The sequence below is a fragment of the Coturnix japonica genome, chromosome 9 (assembly GCF_054131305.1).
Source record: "Coturnix japonica strain WE chromosome 9, WE-NBRP24, whole genome shotgun sequence".
In the NCBI taxonomy this organism is placed as follows: domain Eukaryota; kingdom Metazoa; phylum Chordata; class Aves; order Galliformes; family Phasianidae; genus Coturnix; species Coturnix japonica.
In genome coordinates, this window is record NC_140671.1 from 31456109 (window position 1) to 31471753 (window position 15645).

General features: G+C 46.1%; 1 protein-coding gene across 15 annotated transcripts in view; it reads left to right on the forward strand.

The window, feature by feature from the left end:
- IGSF21 (immunoglobin superfamily member 21) overlaps positions 1 to 15645 on the forward strand; it is a 66610-nt gene that overhangs the window by 39925 nt on the left and 11040 nt on the right. For 8 of the 15 annotated variants that reach the window (XM_085509297.1, XM_085509296.1, XM_032448768.2 and 5 more), the window contains exon 2: positions 12239 to 12351. The exons of 2 other annotated variants lie outside the window; for them this stretch is intronic. In XM_085509297.1, coding sequence (XP_085365423.1) covers positions 12239 to 12351 — 113 coding nt within the window. Of the gene's footprint in view, positions 1 to 4940; positions 5195 to 8507; positions 8550 to 12238; positions 12352 to 15645 lie in introns of those variants that run through there. 5 more of the 15 variants (XM_085509299.1, XM_085509294.1, XM_032448769.2 and 2 more) reach the window with 5 other exon arrangements.

A 15645-nucleotide genomic window follows, 5' to 3' on the forward strand; every position in this document is an offset into this window, starting at 1 on the left:
AGGTGTGGCAGGATGGAGATGCTCTGATTGTAAGGGATATGTAGGAGATATAGCATAGATAGCTTGAGAAGGCTGATAGCATGATAGATAGTATGAACAGCCTGAGCTCCTTCTGCCTCAAAATAAGGCTGGGATGGGAAGGAGAGCATTTGCAGCTTGTAAATGGGCTGTTTCACAAATCGTGCTGTCCTCTCCCCGTTGGCAAGCTTTGAGGAAATCCTACCGCATTACAGAGCCTCTATTACCCACCCTCATGGGAGCACTGAATTAAAGGAAATATTTTATGATCCTACGCTTCGTTATGTTTTATTAAAAGCAGAGCATCAGCCTCCCCTGCCACATTCATCAGATCAGAGGCTCTGTTGTGTTTTTTTTTTCCCCCTCCTGTCCCAAGCTCTTGCTGCTGTTGCGGTTGTTTCTGATGTCACTGGTTTGTGCTCTCCTAGCAGAGGAAGAGCAGGGAAAATGGGACAATTGGGGTTTTTTGGGATGCCCCATTTCCAAACAGGTTTGGGGACATGGAGTCATGATGCAGAAATAAGGCAGTTGGGTTTTTTTGTGGGGTGTCCCATTTCCAGTTGGCTTGGGAGTGCAGAGTTGTGATGCAGAAATAGGGATGGATGTGGGAAAGTGGAGAAAAATGAATGAAGATGGTGGGGGCCTGTGGATGGGGACCAGTACATCCTCATGAGCCTTTGGGATACCCCATGGAAAAGGAGCTTGGAAAACCCAGCTCTGCTCTATCTCAATGCAATCAAACTCATGCTGGGAGGGCTAATGTGATGTCACAAATTTTGGGGGGAAAAAAACAACAAAATGCACAGAGCTACTTAGGGCATCCTGTTTCCTTCTTGCTATCAGTCTTGCAGATTGACGGCAAAAAGCCGGCCAAATAATGATAGTCAGGCATATCTGGAAGCAGTCAGGAGACAGAAAGGTATTAATTAGCAGTTATTTCTCAACGGAGCAGAGATGGATAGGGATTAAGGTAACAGCCATGTGCATTCTCTCCACAGCAGCAGCAACATAATGGTAAATCAGGGTTATGAATCAGTGCTGTAAGAGGGTGATATGTTTTAATCTTATTAGCGGCAAAGCATTACTGGGAGAGCAAAGGGATTATTAATCATGGAGTGTAAATTGGGGAGAAGAGAGTGGCTTCAAATTAGCAATCTGGCTTTGCGTGGCAGGCGTTGGAGATGGAGAAGAGGCAGATAGAGGATGGGTGAATGGGAGGATACCAGGGGATGCGCGCGGTGCTCAGGCTGTCGGAATTGAGATAAAGCAGCCCAGCTCAAGGCAAAGGGTTGGAGCATTGCTGTTCCTTGTACTGGTGTTGGGGCTGGGATATCGAGGTCAGCCCCTGAGCAGGAAGGTGGTAAAAAAAGAGCTTGGTTGTGTGGGGCTGAGCAGAGGGGTGAAGGGATTCCCTGGGGTTATGTATGTAAAATCTAGCACATGCAGGTATCCATCCTACCCAGCCCCATCCACTCTACGTCTCTCTGTCCTTCTGTCCAAACCTCTACCCCTTTCTCTGCTCCTCCATACCCACATCCCCCTCTCCATTCTTCCCTCCATTCCTCTCTCCATTCTTCCTTTCATTCCTCCCTCCCTCCATTCCTCTCTCCTTCAATCCCTCCCGCTACTTCTTCCTCCCTTACTCTTCCCCTCCATTCTTTGGTCTCTCTGTCCCTCTCTCCATCCCTCCCTGTCCCTCCTTTCTTCCCTCCATCCATTTCTCCTCACATTCCTCTCTCCCTCCCTCTGTTGTGGTCACTTTTCCTTGCTTTTGGGCTTTTGAAGCACTTCTGCCCTCTACCAGGTTTTATTTCCCCTTAGTTCTCTGCTCGAGGTTCTGCCCTTGATGTATAAGTTCAGAACATGAAAAAAAAGCGAATAATAATAATCCCTTCCCATTTAGAGTGCACAGAACTGATGGCACAGAAATTACAGGCAATTGGGGAGAAGGGTGGGAGCGGACAGTTCCCAATTATCGCCAATCACAAGTCTGGGCTAATTGGATTTGCTTGCAAATAAAAAAAAGAAGCAAATTCATCATATAGCTCATGGTCACCTGCTCTGTTTTGCTCAGTGCACAACCACCCACTGGGACTTTTAACATGGTGGGAAACCCATGGGCAGCACCCAGACCTAAATCCTCATCCTTGCTCTTCAGGAAAATTAATTTTTATTTTCCCCTTCTGTCTGCTCCAATCTTGTATTTCTCTAAGCTAAAGCTGGAGGAGTAGAAGGTTTTATGGAATGTGGTGTTTCAGATGTCAACATTCAATATTGCACTTATTTATTTTTGAGGAATAGTGCTTGTCTCTAATGATCCCTTGCTGGTGCTCATGTTTTGCTCATCTTTTACTCGATCTCAGGTGTTTTTGTAAAATGGTGGATCTTGCTCTCCCTCTTGCAAGTGGGGGAAACTGAGGCACGGCTGAGACTTGCTCCAAATGTACAGTTCACACAGCTTCCAGCTCCACTAATTAACACATGCTAGGATTATGCTCAAGCCTAGATTAACGAAGTGAGCTATGGTTTCAAATAATTGGCTTCTGCCATGGTAATCCTCACCCCATGTGATGTGGGGCAGAGACCTTCTGCTTCAGCAGGAGCAACCCTAATTTGCACAAAAATAGGGATAAGGCTCCACTGGGGATGCAGCAACTTTCTTCCTAAGTTTCAGCATCTTCGTGCAAGTGTATCAGCTTCAGTGTGAGGCTCTAACACCGCATCCAGGTGTTGCATTTTTCTGCTGCAAAATGAGGGAGAAACACAGAGGTGCAAGAGGTTGGCTGGTGGGATCTCGTATTGATACTGAAATTAGAACTTTCTGCTAAAAGGTAAAATACAAGAAACGTTTTCAGTCTTTCACAGAGCACTCCAGGATCTCAATACAGCTTCTCCTGCCCTTGCTACAGTTAATACCAAATTAAACCCTACATCTGCACTGAGGAGGGGTTTGCTGTGCAGTGAATGGGGGTTAGCAGATTCTGCTGGCCTCAGCACAATAGTGAATAACTAAAAAGCAAAAGGGGTATGAAGTTTGAGCAAGTACAAGGGGAAGGATGCTTATATTTGCAGGGCATCCCAGTCCTGACCATCAGCCAACATCATGCCCAGGGTATTGGGAGGTGCCGTGCATTACTGCAAAGGGATTCTGGGGGGTTTGGGATGCTTTCAGCATGTGATGCTCTGTCAGCAGTTGGTCAGGTCAGTTGTCATGTTCTCTTGAGGGGTTAGACTGGAAATGCCACATGAAAATCGCATGGAAAAAAAATGCATTCACAACTGGTGCAATGTGCCCAGAAAGTCAGTGTGTGTCCTTATCAAGGCAGGTGATATCTCTCACCTGCTGCATCACTTCCTGTTTTGCAAAAATGAGCATCTTGAGCGCACATATTGGAAAAACACTGGGGTGCAAGCAAGCTGCTTTTGGTTTGGAGGAATCTACCTTAAATTGCTCATTTGTGTTTTCTCAAGCAGTGTGAGTGGCACGTTGCTCCACAAGCAATCAGCTCCAATTTGCATATATGCATCCATGCAAATGAAGAGTGTGATCTCCATTTAAAAATCGGGGCATCTGGGGCCCTGGCTGCCCCAAGAGTGCTTTAGGTTTCAGTTTTGGCAGTGGCAGAGCCATTGCTTGAAATCAATGGGGTGCCTGTCTTGTTTTTTGGGGGGATTTGGGCTCTCTCAGGCTCTATTTCCTTTTTTTCCTGGCTCAAGATGCCATTTAGGACTCTGAAAACTCATCAAAGCACCCATAGTAGCCAAATCCCCTCTAAATGGATATAAAGGAACGAGAGAAACGAGCAGTGTCTAATCCTTCCAAAAACTCAGAACCAACGACCCACCACAAGTCACAGCCGCTGGTTCCAGCATCATTCCAGCTGTGATGAACCACTTCAGTACTGCACTAAGACGACATATTTTAATAGCAAATCTGTAGGATGAAGATGCAGTGGTAAAGCGTGCCCCTTCCACCCCAGCATCATTAGGAGATGAAGGCATGCATCGTTTGCTGGCAGCTTTAGGGCAATGTACTGAGCATGCAGGGGGAGAAATGATAAATAAAATTTTAGTGTGCTGGAGTAAATGCTGCTAAACATACTTCACGTCTGCGCAGCTGTGAGAGATAAATATTCTGTCTATAATTTATGGGCATGGTTTCCTAGACTATGCAGGGGGGTCTAGTAGTAGCTAATAAAATGCATTGAGAAGGCTTACCACTGCAGCAAACGCAGCCCTGTTTGTAATTTGCATGGGGTGGGAAGACCCATCTTCTCCATATTGCTTGATCTCTTTTGAGTATGATTTATGGGTTTTGGGGCTCAGCAGGTATTTCCAAGTGATTTTGGTTGATTATCTGCTCTTTCTCTATGGGTATGCATGCAGAAAAACCACTCGTTTATGAGTAATGTCAGGCTGTATCATCACAGCTGGTTTTTGTCTTCAGCTTTGAAGATATTGAAATATTTCCCATTTGTTTGAATATGATAACCCCCAAAGTCTTGCTGCTCCCACTTATCCCCTGCCTATTTCTCTCTTCCAAGCCTTATTTTTTAGAACTTTTTCCGCTATCTGGGACATCTCTCATTTTGTAATGGGTACATTTGTCTTTGCTGTCATTTTCCTCTTCCCAAGGATGCTGTGTGTTGAGGGGGGCAGGAGGTGGCCCTTGGCTTTATGACTGCAGGATTTCCACCATCAGTGTTACGTTTAAGAGTTTCTCTCCAACAAATGCCTGATTTTATCCAGGGATCTACTAAGCACCAACATGAGTCATACCAGGTTATCTTGGGTGTTGTAGCAAGGGGTGGACTTGCTCCAGAAAAATGCCACAGCCATTTAACCAAACTTCCTCAAAGCTTTCATTTTCTTTTTTTCCTCTTTGTTTTTTTGCTGTCACACTCTGGGTTGCGTTGCACAAGCTGACCATGCATTCCTCTGTCTATGGAGTTAAAAAAAACGACATAGCTTACTCACAGGAATGACCAGTTTCCCGAGGCTTTCACACAAACATCCTGCTTGACGGAGATGTACTACAAGCGCTAACTCGACGCCAGGAGTGAAAGGAGCTTTCTCATATTGTGCTCCGGTGAGCTGGAACAGCACTGCTGTCAAACCTTGGCTGGAAAAGGCACGACAGAAGATGTTAAAAGAGGTTTTGTTTCCCATGCATGAGGTGTGTAGCTGCTTGGATGGCTCTGTCCGTTGCAAATTTGTTTGTTGGTGACACACTGGAGGTGACAATAGGCTTGTGCAAAGCAGGTCTTTTGCATTTGTTTTATTAACTCGTGCTCGGTGATGGGTGGATGAGTGGAGAGAGTCAGTAGGATGGGAAAGGGGAGGAAAAAACTGGAAATGCTGGAAGGAGGTGGAGAAGGCAGGAAATGGGCAATGGGAAGGGAGAAGGTGGCTCTGCATCTTCTCCAGGTTCCCAAGTCCTGAGTCACTCATTGTTTTTTGTGTGATTCACTGCCAGATGGCACAGCCCAAAGACCAGGGGGGTGCTGAAGTAGATGGGATGACATCAAGTCCTATTTTAACCTAACTTCAAACTGGGAAAGATGGAGGGGTCTAGCATTGCTTGATGGCTGCTCTAAGTTGGTTACAGTAAAGAGGCTGCCCTGTGTTTGCGATGGGAGAAGCACCTCGGGCTTTGTCTGGGGCTGTCTGCAGAAATCCAAACCCTTGAGAGACAAGTGGCTTTTTGTTCAGACCCTTCCTCATGTGCCCTCGCCTATGCCAAGGTTGTGCTGATGTGGATACAAATCCACCGAAAGCATTTGCAATGTGTTGTGGGTATTTTTCTTGACCAACGTAATCCATTTTAAGCCTCATACTTCATTTTTCTGCAGCCTGTGCTATTGTCCCACTGTGCATGGCTATGGGCACTGGTTGGATCTAGTAAGAATGTAAGATGTAAAAACTTTAAAATGGCTGATGATGACGACAAAACTAAAGTCTAAAAATGGTCTTTCTTAAGGTATGTTAGCGTAATTCTTTGAGAAACCCTTGTGTGATGTGTAGTGTTGGAGAAGCACTGCAGTGATGTTAGGTACCATGGCACAATATGACATTGGGCTCTAGTTGGTGGGGGATTTTAGTTGGCTGGGGTATTTTGGGGGGAAGGAAGCCCAGGATTTAAGAAAGAAAGAAAAAAAGCTGCGGGTGGTGTTCAGAAGTCCCATCTCAATTGGGTTTGTGAAACTGTTGGAAGTTGGTGTTGGAGTTTGTCCTTATATGCCAGTTGGACTGTGACACTATGATAAAACCTGCTTGGCAAGGCTTAAAAAGAGGACACTAGTTTGTAGAGTTTGTAACGATTTTTATCACAAAATCTGAATTGAAGCGCACCCACCCGTCCCCATGGTCCTTCTGAAGGGTCCCTCTATAACTAATGGTGTCAGTGTCCTGCTTTTAGTGGTTTTCTCAGTTAATCTTGATTTAAAAGGGTCAAAAGGCCAAACCAGCCACGCTCAATCAATTATTGACTAAAATTATTGATTAAAATGACAAAGAGCTAGCAAGACATGTGACACATCCATAGGATGGAGGTAGCTTGTTGTAGGCTTCAATGTGCCTATTGCTACCTATTTCATTGGAGAAAAATACTCTGTACTACGTATTCTATATGCCTTTTCCCTGCAATGCCATAGGATCTAGGTGCTGGTGTGGTCTAGCAGCCCCCATGCAGTATGATTAGAGATACAGCTGCAAAGTGCTTCCTCCCTCTTATGCAAATGGATGAGGTAAGAGGCATCTAATTAAATGTTTGTACTTTAATACGCCATGGTGGATAGGAAGATGAATTTTAATTACTGGCTCTTTAATTGTTTGGTCTGCCTGTTAATATCCTATTTACACAGCATTAATACAATTTGCTCTCTGCCAGCAGGGCTCTTCCTCACAGCGGGAGCGAGATTCTCCTTCTGTTCCAGGTGGCCCGGTGACACCGGGTGTTATGGCTTTACTGCATAAATAGAAAAAGAAATATAGCATGAAGAATTATAACATCCAGCACAAATTTTGGGTGGGTTTTGGGGACATTCTGTCCTGTTGATACTCAGCTTTTGGTTTTCTGTAAGGAAAAAGTGAGAAATCAAGCAAAACTCATGTGCCTTTATGCCTTTAAGAACAGAAAGGGGCTCCCCTCACCTTTTTTCTTTGCAAAGGACCATCTCCTTTGGATGCCTGACACTGCCTCTGTCTGTCACATCTGATTGCACTTGTGAATGTTAAACCTGTATTAAAATACTTTTTTCCTCCATTTTGGAGGGAGGAAAAAAAAAAAAACCAACCAAAAAAAAAACCACACCACCAGTGCAGCAGCTTGACAGGAGAAAAAGCTCCAGGTTCAGCAAAATATGGCCACTCTGTGTTGGAGCTTCATGCCTCTCACAGCCCTCCTGGGTTAGTAGGAGAGGCAGCAGCCTATTATAATTGTAAATTGCCTGGGAAGATCATAAATAAGGCATTGCTGGAGCTAGGGATATAGCCAGGGAGAGAGGGAAAAAGTAATTTGCTGTGCTCACAGGAATGGGGGCAACTGGTGTTATTTAATCTTTAATGAACAAGATGTTGCCAAGTGCTACGAGTCACAGAACGTTTGCTTAATGTTCCTCAGTCCTGGAATTTGACATCTGTGGCCACAGAGCCGTACCTTCAGCCTCACCTTGCACTCTGATTACCTCCCGTGTGTCTCCCATCATCTTCCTCCCTTCTTTTGGGGAATGCAATTGTTTAGAATCATTAAGGTTAGATAAGACTGCAGAGTTCATCAAGTCCAACCATCAACCCATCCCCACCATGTCTACTAACCATATCCCTCATAGTTATATCATCCCAAGTGATGCTGGATTCTCTTCTTCAAGGGGCAGAGTGCCTCCTCTACCAGCAAAATCCTGAAGTCCTTTCAAACCCTTTGCAAAGAAGAGCTGTGCACTTGGAGGATTTCCCTGCGCTTGCTATCGCATGCCAGCAGAAGAAACCCAGGAGGGCGGAATTGCAGAGAAAAATGAAAAGGCAGAGAGAGCAGGAGCCAGCTGGGCTGGCATCATGTTAAAGGTCAGCAAGAGGAGAGGTGAGGGAGACAAAAGACTGGAAGACACAGGAAAGGCCAAGCCTTGAATGGAGGAAGGGAGATATCAGAGCCAAAGAAGAGAGTGCAGGAGGAAGGAAGAAGGGGAAAAATGATACGAAGCACCCATTAGGTTGCTTTTCCTGAATGCTTTTTAAGAACCTAGGGACAGGAGGTGGTGAAAGAAATAGCGAGAATTATGCATGAGCTCTGCTGGTCACAGGCTGATTAAAGTGGGGATGCGTTCATATCATCCATGTTGGCACCTGGAGGATGTCCCTGCTTGGCTGCCCATCCTGGCCCGGCGCTGCCACTCCACAATGGCCATCCCTATGGGCACAGAAGGGACAGATTGAAGTGTGGGGTCATGTCCCAAAGAGACAGAACCCACTGTTGGTTTGGCATTGGCTTATTGGGGAACACTGAGATCTGAGGGATCGCTAAGCATATGGGGAAGGTGAGTACCAGTCAGTATCTATGAACTCACATTTTCTGTGGGTGTAGCTTAAAAGTAATTGGGCACACAGTGACAGGGTGGGGAGCACAGTGGGACATACTGGAACACGCTAACGTCCCTCAGCTTCTGCATGCATTGGTGTTTGCACCTCCTCCCCTGCAGCCATTCTGTAATTGAAAGCGTGGAGCATGTTACAATGTGCTGCTTTTATTAATGTGTCACTCCCGATTTCAAAGGACATTTCACTTCTCTCTCCCTTCCCCCTCTCTTTCATAATTTTTTTAAGTGGATGTTGCAAGAATTCCCACTGCTTGCTATCAAAAATATCCCCCCCCCTTTTTTTTTTCTTCTTTTTTCTTTTTTTTTTCTCATTGGGGATGAAATCTAATCAGAGGACTGCATTTCTATAGGTCAGAATCTAATCCGAAGGTGGCATGGCACATCTTTGGCCATGAAATATGTCTTATTTTAAAGGAGTGAAGGGGAAGGAGAGGAGTGCAGAGCTGGGAGCTGCTTTCAGGCTATGGAGGTGCTGGCTGGCCAGACACAAATCCAGTGCTCAGCCCTTTGTAAAATGGTTACAATAGACTTCCAGGTTCAGCAGTATGTGACGTTACTATTTTCTTCTCCCATAAAATAAAAAACCATCCCAAAGAAGAACCAGACCGGGGCTTTCTGCACTTCTTCCATAGGGGGTGAGTTCTGCTCTGCATCTGGGGAAGAAAGGGAGATGCAGGCAGAGTTCTGTGTTGAAGCCTGGCAGCCTTGTGAGTATGGGAAATGCACAATGCTTCCTTTTTCAGGAAAAAGTCAGGCAAATTTTGGACTTAAAATGATGTTTAGACCATACACTTATTTTAGCCTGTTTTTTTTTTTTGTTTTGTTTTTTGGTGCACTCCTTTCTCTCCCTGCTCTTCCATCTGATTAAAAGAAAAAATGAACTAGAGTCTTACAAGCAAGGTCAAACCTTGGAATTTGCTTAATAGCATCCAAGTAGGGGGGATATTCTGTGCAATTGTAAATTGCAGATTTACCTTTGATTTGGCCTGGGGGAGCCCCTTTGAACCCAAGCAGGGGACTGCTACCCTGGAAAGCTTCCTGTTGCCCAGTATCAAGGCTTCTCCATCAGAGACCTGCATAAGGAAGACTCAGTTTGCCTTAATTAAAGCAAACATGTTTGGGTGGGAGCTGAGGAGAAATCTTGCTGCAAGACCTGAGGGACAGCACAGCAGGATGAGAGCATCACCTTCCCCGTAATCACATTCTTAATGATCTTCAAGGTCTTTTCCAACCTGGGTAATTCTATGATTCTGGGGAGCAGCAACGTGGAGCAGATCCCCTCTAGCTACTGGTTGGGCTGAGCATGGGAAGCAGGCAAAGGACAACAGTTCTGACTGCAAAGAACATTTTTTTCCAGCGTTTCTCTGCTCTGACAAAGCATTGGCTGTGACATCTTACCTCAGTTGTGGCTTGGAGGGATTTTACTGACATAGACCCGGAATCTTACAGACCTGCACTTTGCTCTTTTCTGCATCTCCTGAACATTTGCCCTTCTGGGAAGTGAGTTTGGGAGTGTGCGACTTAGAGGATGGTGACGCAATGCAATTTTCCACACTTGGAAAGAAAGAAGGGGAGATGAGTGCTGAGATTCATCAGCATCACCACCAATGACAAATTCACCACTAAGAAACCCAGTTAGAAGCTAAAAGTTATGTGCCAGCATGGCGGAAGCCCATATCAAGGGCTTATTTCCCTGCCAGCAACAGGTGCAAGAGAGAGGGAATGAGCAAGCCCAAATCCAAGTTGGCAGCAGCGTCACTGCACCACTCTCATGAATAAGTAGCCAGGATGTTGTGTAGGAAATTTCTACTTTTTTTTCTTATCAGTACCTGGTTTTATTTTCCTGCTCTTCTCCCTCTGCACATGTACCTAGCATTTTGGGGGCTGACCCGTCTGGGGGATCAAGTAGGTGCTTCTCCTTGCTTCTTGCTCTTTTCCTCTTTCACCGTTTTCCTTCTGGTTGGATTTTGCTCTGAAATGGGCACCTGCTTCTGGTTGAACGTGGGGAGTTCTGGCCCCTATAGCACTGATGCAAAAAAATTGAGAGGTTGCAGAGAAATAAGAATGTTGATTTTGCAAAGTGCGAGACATCTCATAGCAATGTTCTGTTGTTTGTAAAGAGTAAATGTCCGCCTGGCACTACCAAGCCTGAATTATCTTCTCTGTTACTTGGACATTTGGATGCTGTTGGTCCAACCCTGAAGGAGCAACTCAGCAGTGGCCCAGTTTGGATTTGAGACTTGGTTTTGAGCAAACGTAGATGTAGGAGCTGGGTGGCTAAAGCCAGTAGCTATTGGACTTTTGCAACATATAGAGGGAGGCAGCAAAATAAATCAATAAATAAATAGGTTTTTTTTTAAGCCATTTGGGAGATGGAGATCAGAGATGTGTGTGCAGGGATTCAGATAGGGATGCTTTGGCTTTGCACTACCATGCACGTGAGTGGGGCTGCAGCCAGCGCAGAGCACTCTGCAGTGCATTTTCACCCTCTGTGCCTCAGTTTACCCGTTGAAAAAAAACAACTACAGGGGCTGCATTCAAGCCACGCCGGGGCTTCTGTATTTTAATAACTTGCAGGCACAAGGGGAAATACAATCTCAACTCTGTCACCTGTCACTCGTGCTGCTGCTGCCAGCCTTATTTAATTGGCTGCTTGATCCACACTGGGGACAGGAGGTAGATGAGATCTTGCCTGAGGGCTGCTCACATCTACTGGCAAGCAGAGCTGTGCCAGGCACAGAGCATTGCTTTGGTGCTTGTTGCTTTCTGTGCCCAATCTTTTGCAAATGTCAAAAGTGAAGTGGCAAAAATGGGGATACACCCATGAAGAACTCGTGTGACCTCTGCATCCCTCCTCCTCTCCCATCTCTGCCAACCCCAGCTGCCTCCTCTGCAAAGTAACCTCAGTTCCTCCACCACTCAGGGCTGTTTGCAAACCCACTCCTATTTGTTCTGCATTGCTTTCCCATCCAATGCAAGGAGCTGTTAGAACAAAATGGATTTTTCCTGTGGATTTTGGGGTGTGCTGTTTGGAAACAGTGCCAAATGGTATTCTGGTAAGGTCTCCGATCTGCAGGGCTGTCAATCTGCAGCTGGAGGAGATACAGCAAACTACAAATGAAAGGCAGTTGCCTGCCCTCCTGACCCCAGCTGTGTGCTCCTGCAGTGGGTTTGCGGCAAATGGAAGGAAGAGAGATGGGGAAAGGAAACAAGGAGAAATGAGGCTGAAAGTTTCAGCTGTGGATCCAGAATCCTGACTGCTCTTTGGGGTTGGGGTTTGTACACAGGTCAGCTTGAGCCTCCAGAGCTGGCTGAGATTTGGGACCTGCAGGCAAGTTGGGGGATTTTGCAAAGAGAGAGAGAGAGAAAAGCAGCAAAAGGGTTTTTCTTTACATTTTAGTGCTGGTAAATATATGTTAAATAATATTTAAAGGCTTTTCCTTTTTTTTTTTTTTTTTTTTTGGTGCATTTTTTGTGTGTTTGGTGCATATGATGATGATATCCATGTATGTAGGGTGGAATCAACCTCTAGTCTGTGAGCAGAGCCATAGAATACCCCCAAAACCACTTGGAACAAATTTCTGGCATACTGTCCAGCTCTCATGTCCCTTTTTTCCCCTCTGTTGCAGCCTACCTGACAGTCAGCATTGAGCCACTGCCACCCGTGGTGGTGGGCGACGCTGTGACACTGAAATGCAACTTCAAGACGGATGGGAAGATGCGGGAGATCGTCTGGTACCGGGTGAGCTGGTACCCAGGCTCTGCCCTTGGGGGTGGGGATGTAGAGGCAGCCGTGTGACGTGAGGTCATGGATGATGGGGATGAACGTGGCCATCTGGTGCAACAGTGGGAATATGAATTGTGCTGCTGTCCTTGTACAAAGCCAACAAGGAGATGGCTGGGCTGTTAAAGCAGGGAGGAGGGGGTGGGGAAATGAGTTGGCAGTCATCTCAAGGTGCTTCTATTTATTTATTCATTCATTCATTTTTGTGTGTTTTACTGTTTGAGTTTTTTGGGGGTGTTTTTTTTAGGCTGGTTTGGTGTGTGAGGGTACAGGTGCAGGGGGTTGGCACCATTTGGGATTTTGAAGTTGCAGTTTTTGAGTTGAGATGATGCCATTTGGGATTTCTGAGTTGGGGTTTGGATCAGCCCCAGTGAGCAGAGGAGTTTCATTATTGTTGGATGGGAAATAGTGCAAAGCTGAATGCTTTCCTGGGCTTTTCTGCACTCTCCCTTCTCCCAGCAAAACAATGAAAAAAAAAAAAAAAAAAAAAGTAATTTCTGCAGAGAAAAGCAAAAAGTTTTGCAGGAAGTAAAAATTCAGCTCTTTGGTTTACTTGCAGAGACGGAGCTAATGTGGCTGGTGGCATCAGATGAAAGGGCTGTCCTTCACTATAGGAGGTTTTTTCTTGTTCCTACTGTGTTGTTTCTGCTCCCCAAATGATGAGCTGCTGTGCCTTAAAGCTCTTCTGCACAGCCAGCAGGTGCTGATAGACATTCTCTTGCGTGAGTGTGGTGCGTGTGTTCCCATTGCGTCCTGCTGTAAATATGTGTGCTTAGGAGTATCAACAAAAATAGATATTGAATTACTAAACAAAAACAGTCCCAAGACCCCTTTTTAGTGACTTGCTCTGGGCCTTCCATTTTGGGGAGGAAGAGGCTTTTTTGCATGGTGCAATCTTCACCAGGTTTTTGCTTCCCTTTTCCACTCAGTAATATTGGATTAACCCATTTTCCTGCAAGCTAGGGCTGGATTTGCCTAATCCCCATGTGTGGAGGCATGCTCCAGCCCTCACTGAGGGGCCAACACATGGAGTGGCTGAGCAAACCACACTGGGGGGTGCCATGGAGAGAGTGGGAGGGGAAAAAATAACCCAGCTTTTATTTTTATCTCCCTAAATCCTCCTATCTTCCAGTTGTTTGGTTTTTGGTTTGGTTTGTTTTGCCTCCCTTGCCTTTTTTTCCCTCCTTTCCAAGTGTGCTTCCTGCATTTGTAAATCATTCTGACAGTGCTGTTGTGCTTTGTGCACTGGAGCAGCTGAGTGGAGCAATGCAGATAATTGTGGGGCTTTGTTTTAGAGGAAGCAAAGAGCTCATTGGCTTTAAGGTGCAAAGCTTCTGTGGAGGTTCAAGTGGGGTGCATAGGAAGGAGGCAAAAGAGGTCTGTGGTGGCAAACTCAATGGCAGCAGTTGGATATCGGATGTTGAAGTGCATGCATAATGCATACAAATTGTGTGTAGAGACTATGAGATGCGTGCATAGACTATGGGATGCATGCCTGGCCAATGGGGTGTATGTGTAGACCATCAAGTGCATTTGTGGTTCATGAGGAGAACAATAACCCATCAGGGCATGTGTGTAGCCCATGGGATTTGTACATAACCTATCGTGTGTGCAAGCCATCAAGAGCACGCATAGATACGGGGTGTGTGCATAATCCGACCTGTGTGTGTATGGTTTATCAGGAGCATGCATAACCAGTGGTTCCATAGCCCATGGAACATGCTCATAGTTCACATGGTGTGTACATAACCCTTTGTGTGTATGCATAAGCCATAGGGAGGGTGCAAAGCCCATGGGTTTATAAAACTCATCGTTTTATAGCTCATCAGGGCACATGTGCAACCCCATCAGTGCATGTCTGTAGTCTATGGGGTGTGTACATAACCCACGGGGTGCATGCTTAAACGTGGTTTGTGTGCATAACATGTTGTGTGTATGCATAGCCCACAGGGTGTGTGCTCAACACATGGGATGTGCTAGCCAGATGGTTGGTGACACCTGGGACAAGCAAAGGACATGATGGGTAGGAGAGAGTGTGGAGCCAGGCAGCTCCTCTGTGGAAAACCAGCCGCGTGTGCTGTCTGCAGAGGTGTTAATTAACGTCCAAACACCCCCACAAATCCTCCACGGTAAATCCATCCCCAGCTGGTGAGATTTCCGTGAAAACATGTGCAAACATAGGTTGGAACCCCTGGCTGTTGTCTTGAATGCCTCAAGACCTTTCAGGAAGTGAGGATGATGTCAGCCTTGCAGATAAGCTTGTAATGAGCAGAAGACATGGAGCTGGTAAACTGTTGGCTGCCTCCAATAGTGGCGTCTCAGGGGTCACACTGGTGACCTGATTAGTGTCTTTACCACGCTGCACTGAGTGATGGGGAGGGGGAAATTACTTTTTGCAGCAGTCCAGAGCTCTGAAAAAAGAAAAAGAAAAAAACCAAACAGCAAAGAGAGGGAAGAAAATCTTGTTGGATGTCTGTTGACTGCACAGATTGCACGTAGTCAGGGGCTCGGGTGAGGAGAGGCCAATGGCACGGGATGTTTGGGTGGTGTGGGATGAGCTGTGGGCATGCTGCCATGATGGAGCAGTGCAGCTCCTGGCTGGTGTTTGTCCTGGGATGTGCAGCACCCAGCACTGGGCAGTCCCAGGGTCCAATGCAGGCAGCTTTCCCCCATTTCATTAATCTGGTACTCAGGGTAATTAGCAAAAAAGCAAACAGCAGGAAGACAGGGATTGGTATCGTAGTGCCCCTACACAGGCATTGCTCCCCCTAGCAGTCATTGCGCATGGCCATTGCTTCCCATTGCATCTATGGTGCATGAACACTGCATCTACACCGATGCACACAGCATGGGCAAAAGCAGGAGGAGCTGGAAGTGACTGTGCATCAGGCTAACTCTGACCTAGTTGCTATTACTGGAACATGGTGGGACCACTCCCATGACTGAAGTGCTGTGATAGATGGTACAAGCTGTGAGGAAGGGAAGGGTTGTGGTGTGGTCCTTTATATTAAAGACTGTTTTGGTGTTGAAGAGCTTAGGGTTGGGAATGATAAAGTAGAGTGTCTGTGGGTGAGGATCAGGGGAAAGGCCTTGACACCTTGGTGGGGATCTGTTATAGACCGTCTCATAAGGATGAAGGGATGGATGAGGCATTCTGTGAGCAGCCTGGGGAAGCTGCGCAATGGCCAATGCTTGTTCTCTTGGGACACTTCAACTTCCCTGATATATGTTTGGAATATAATACAGTGCAGA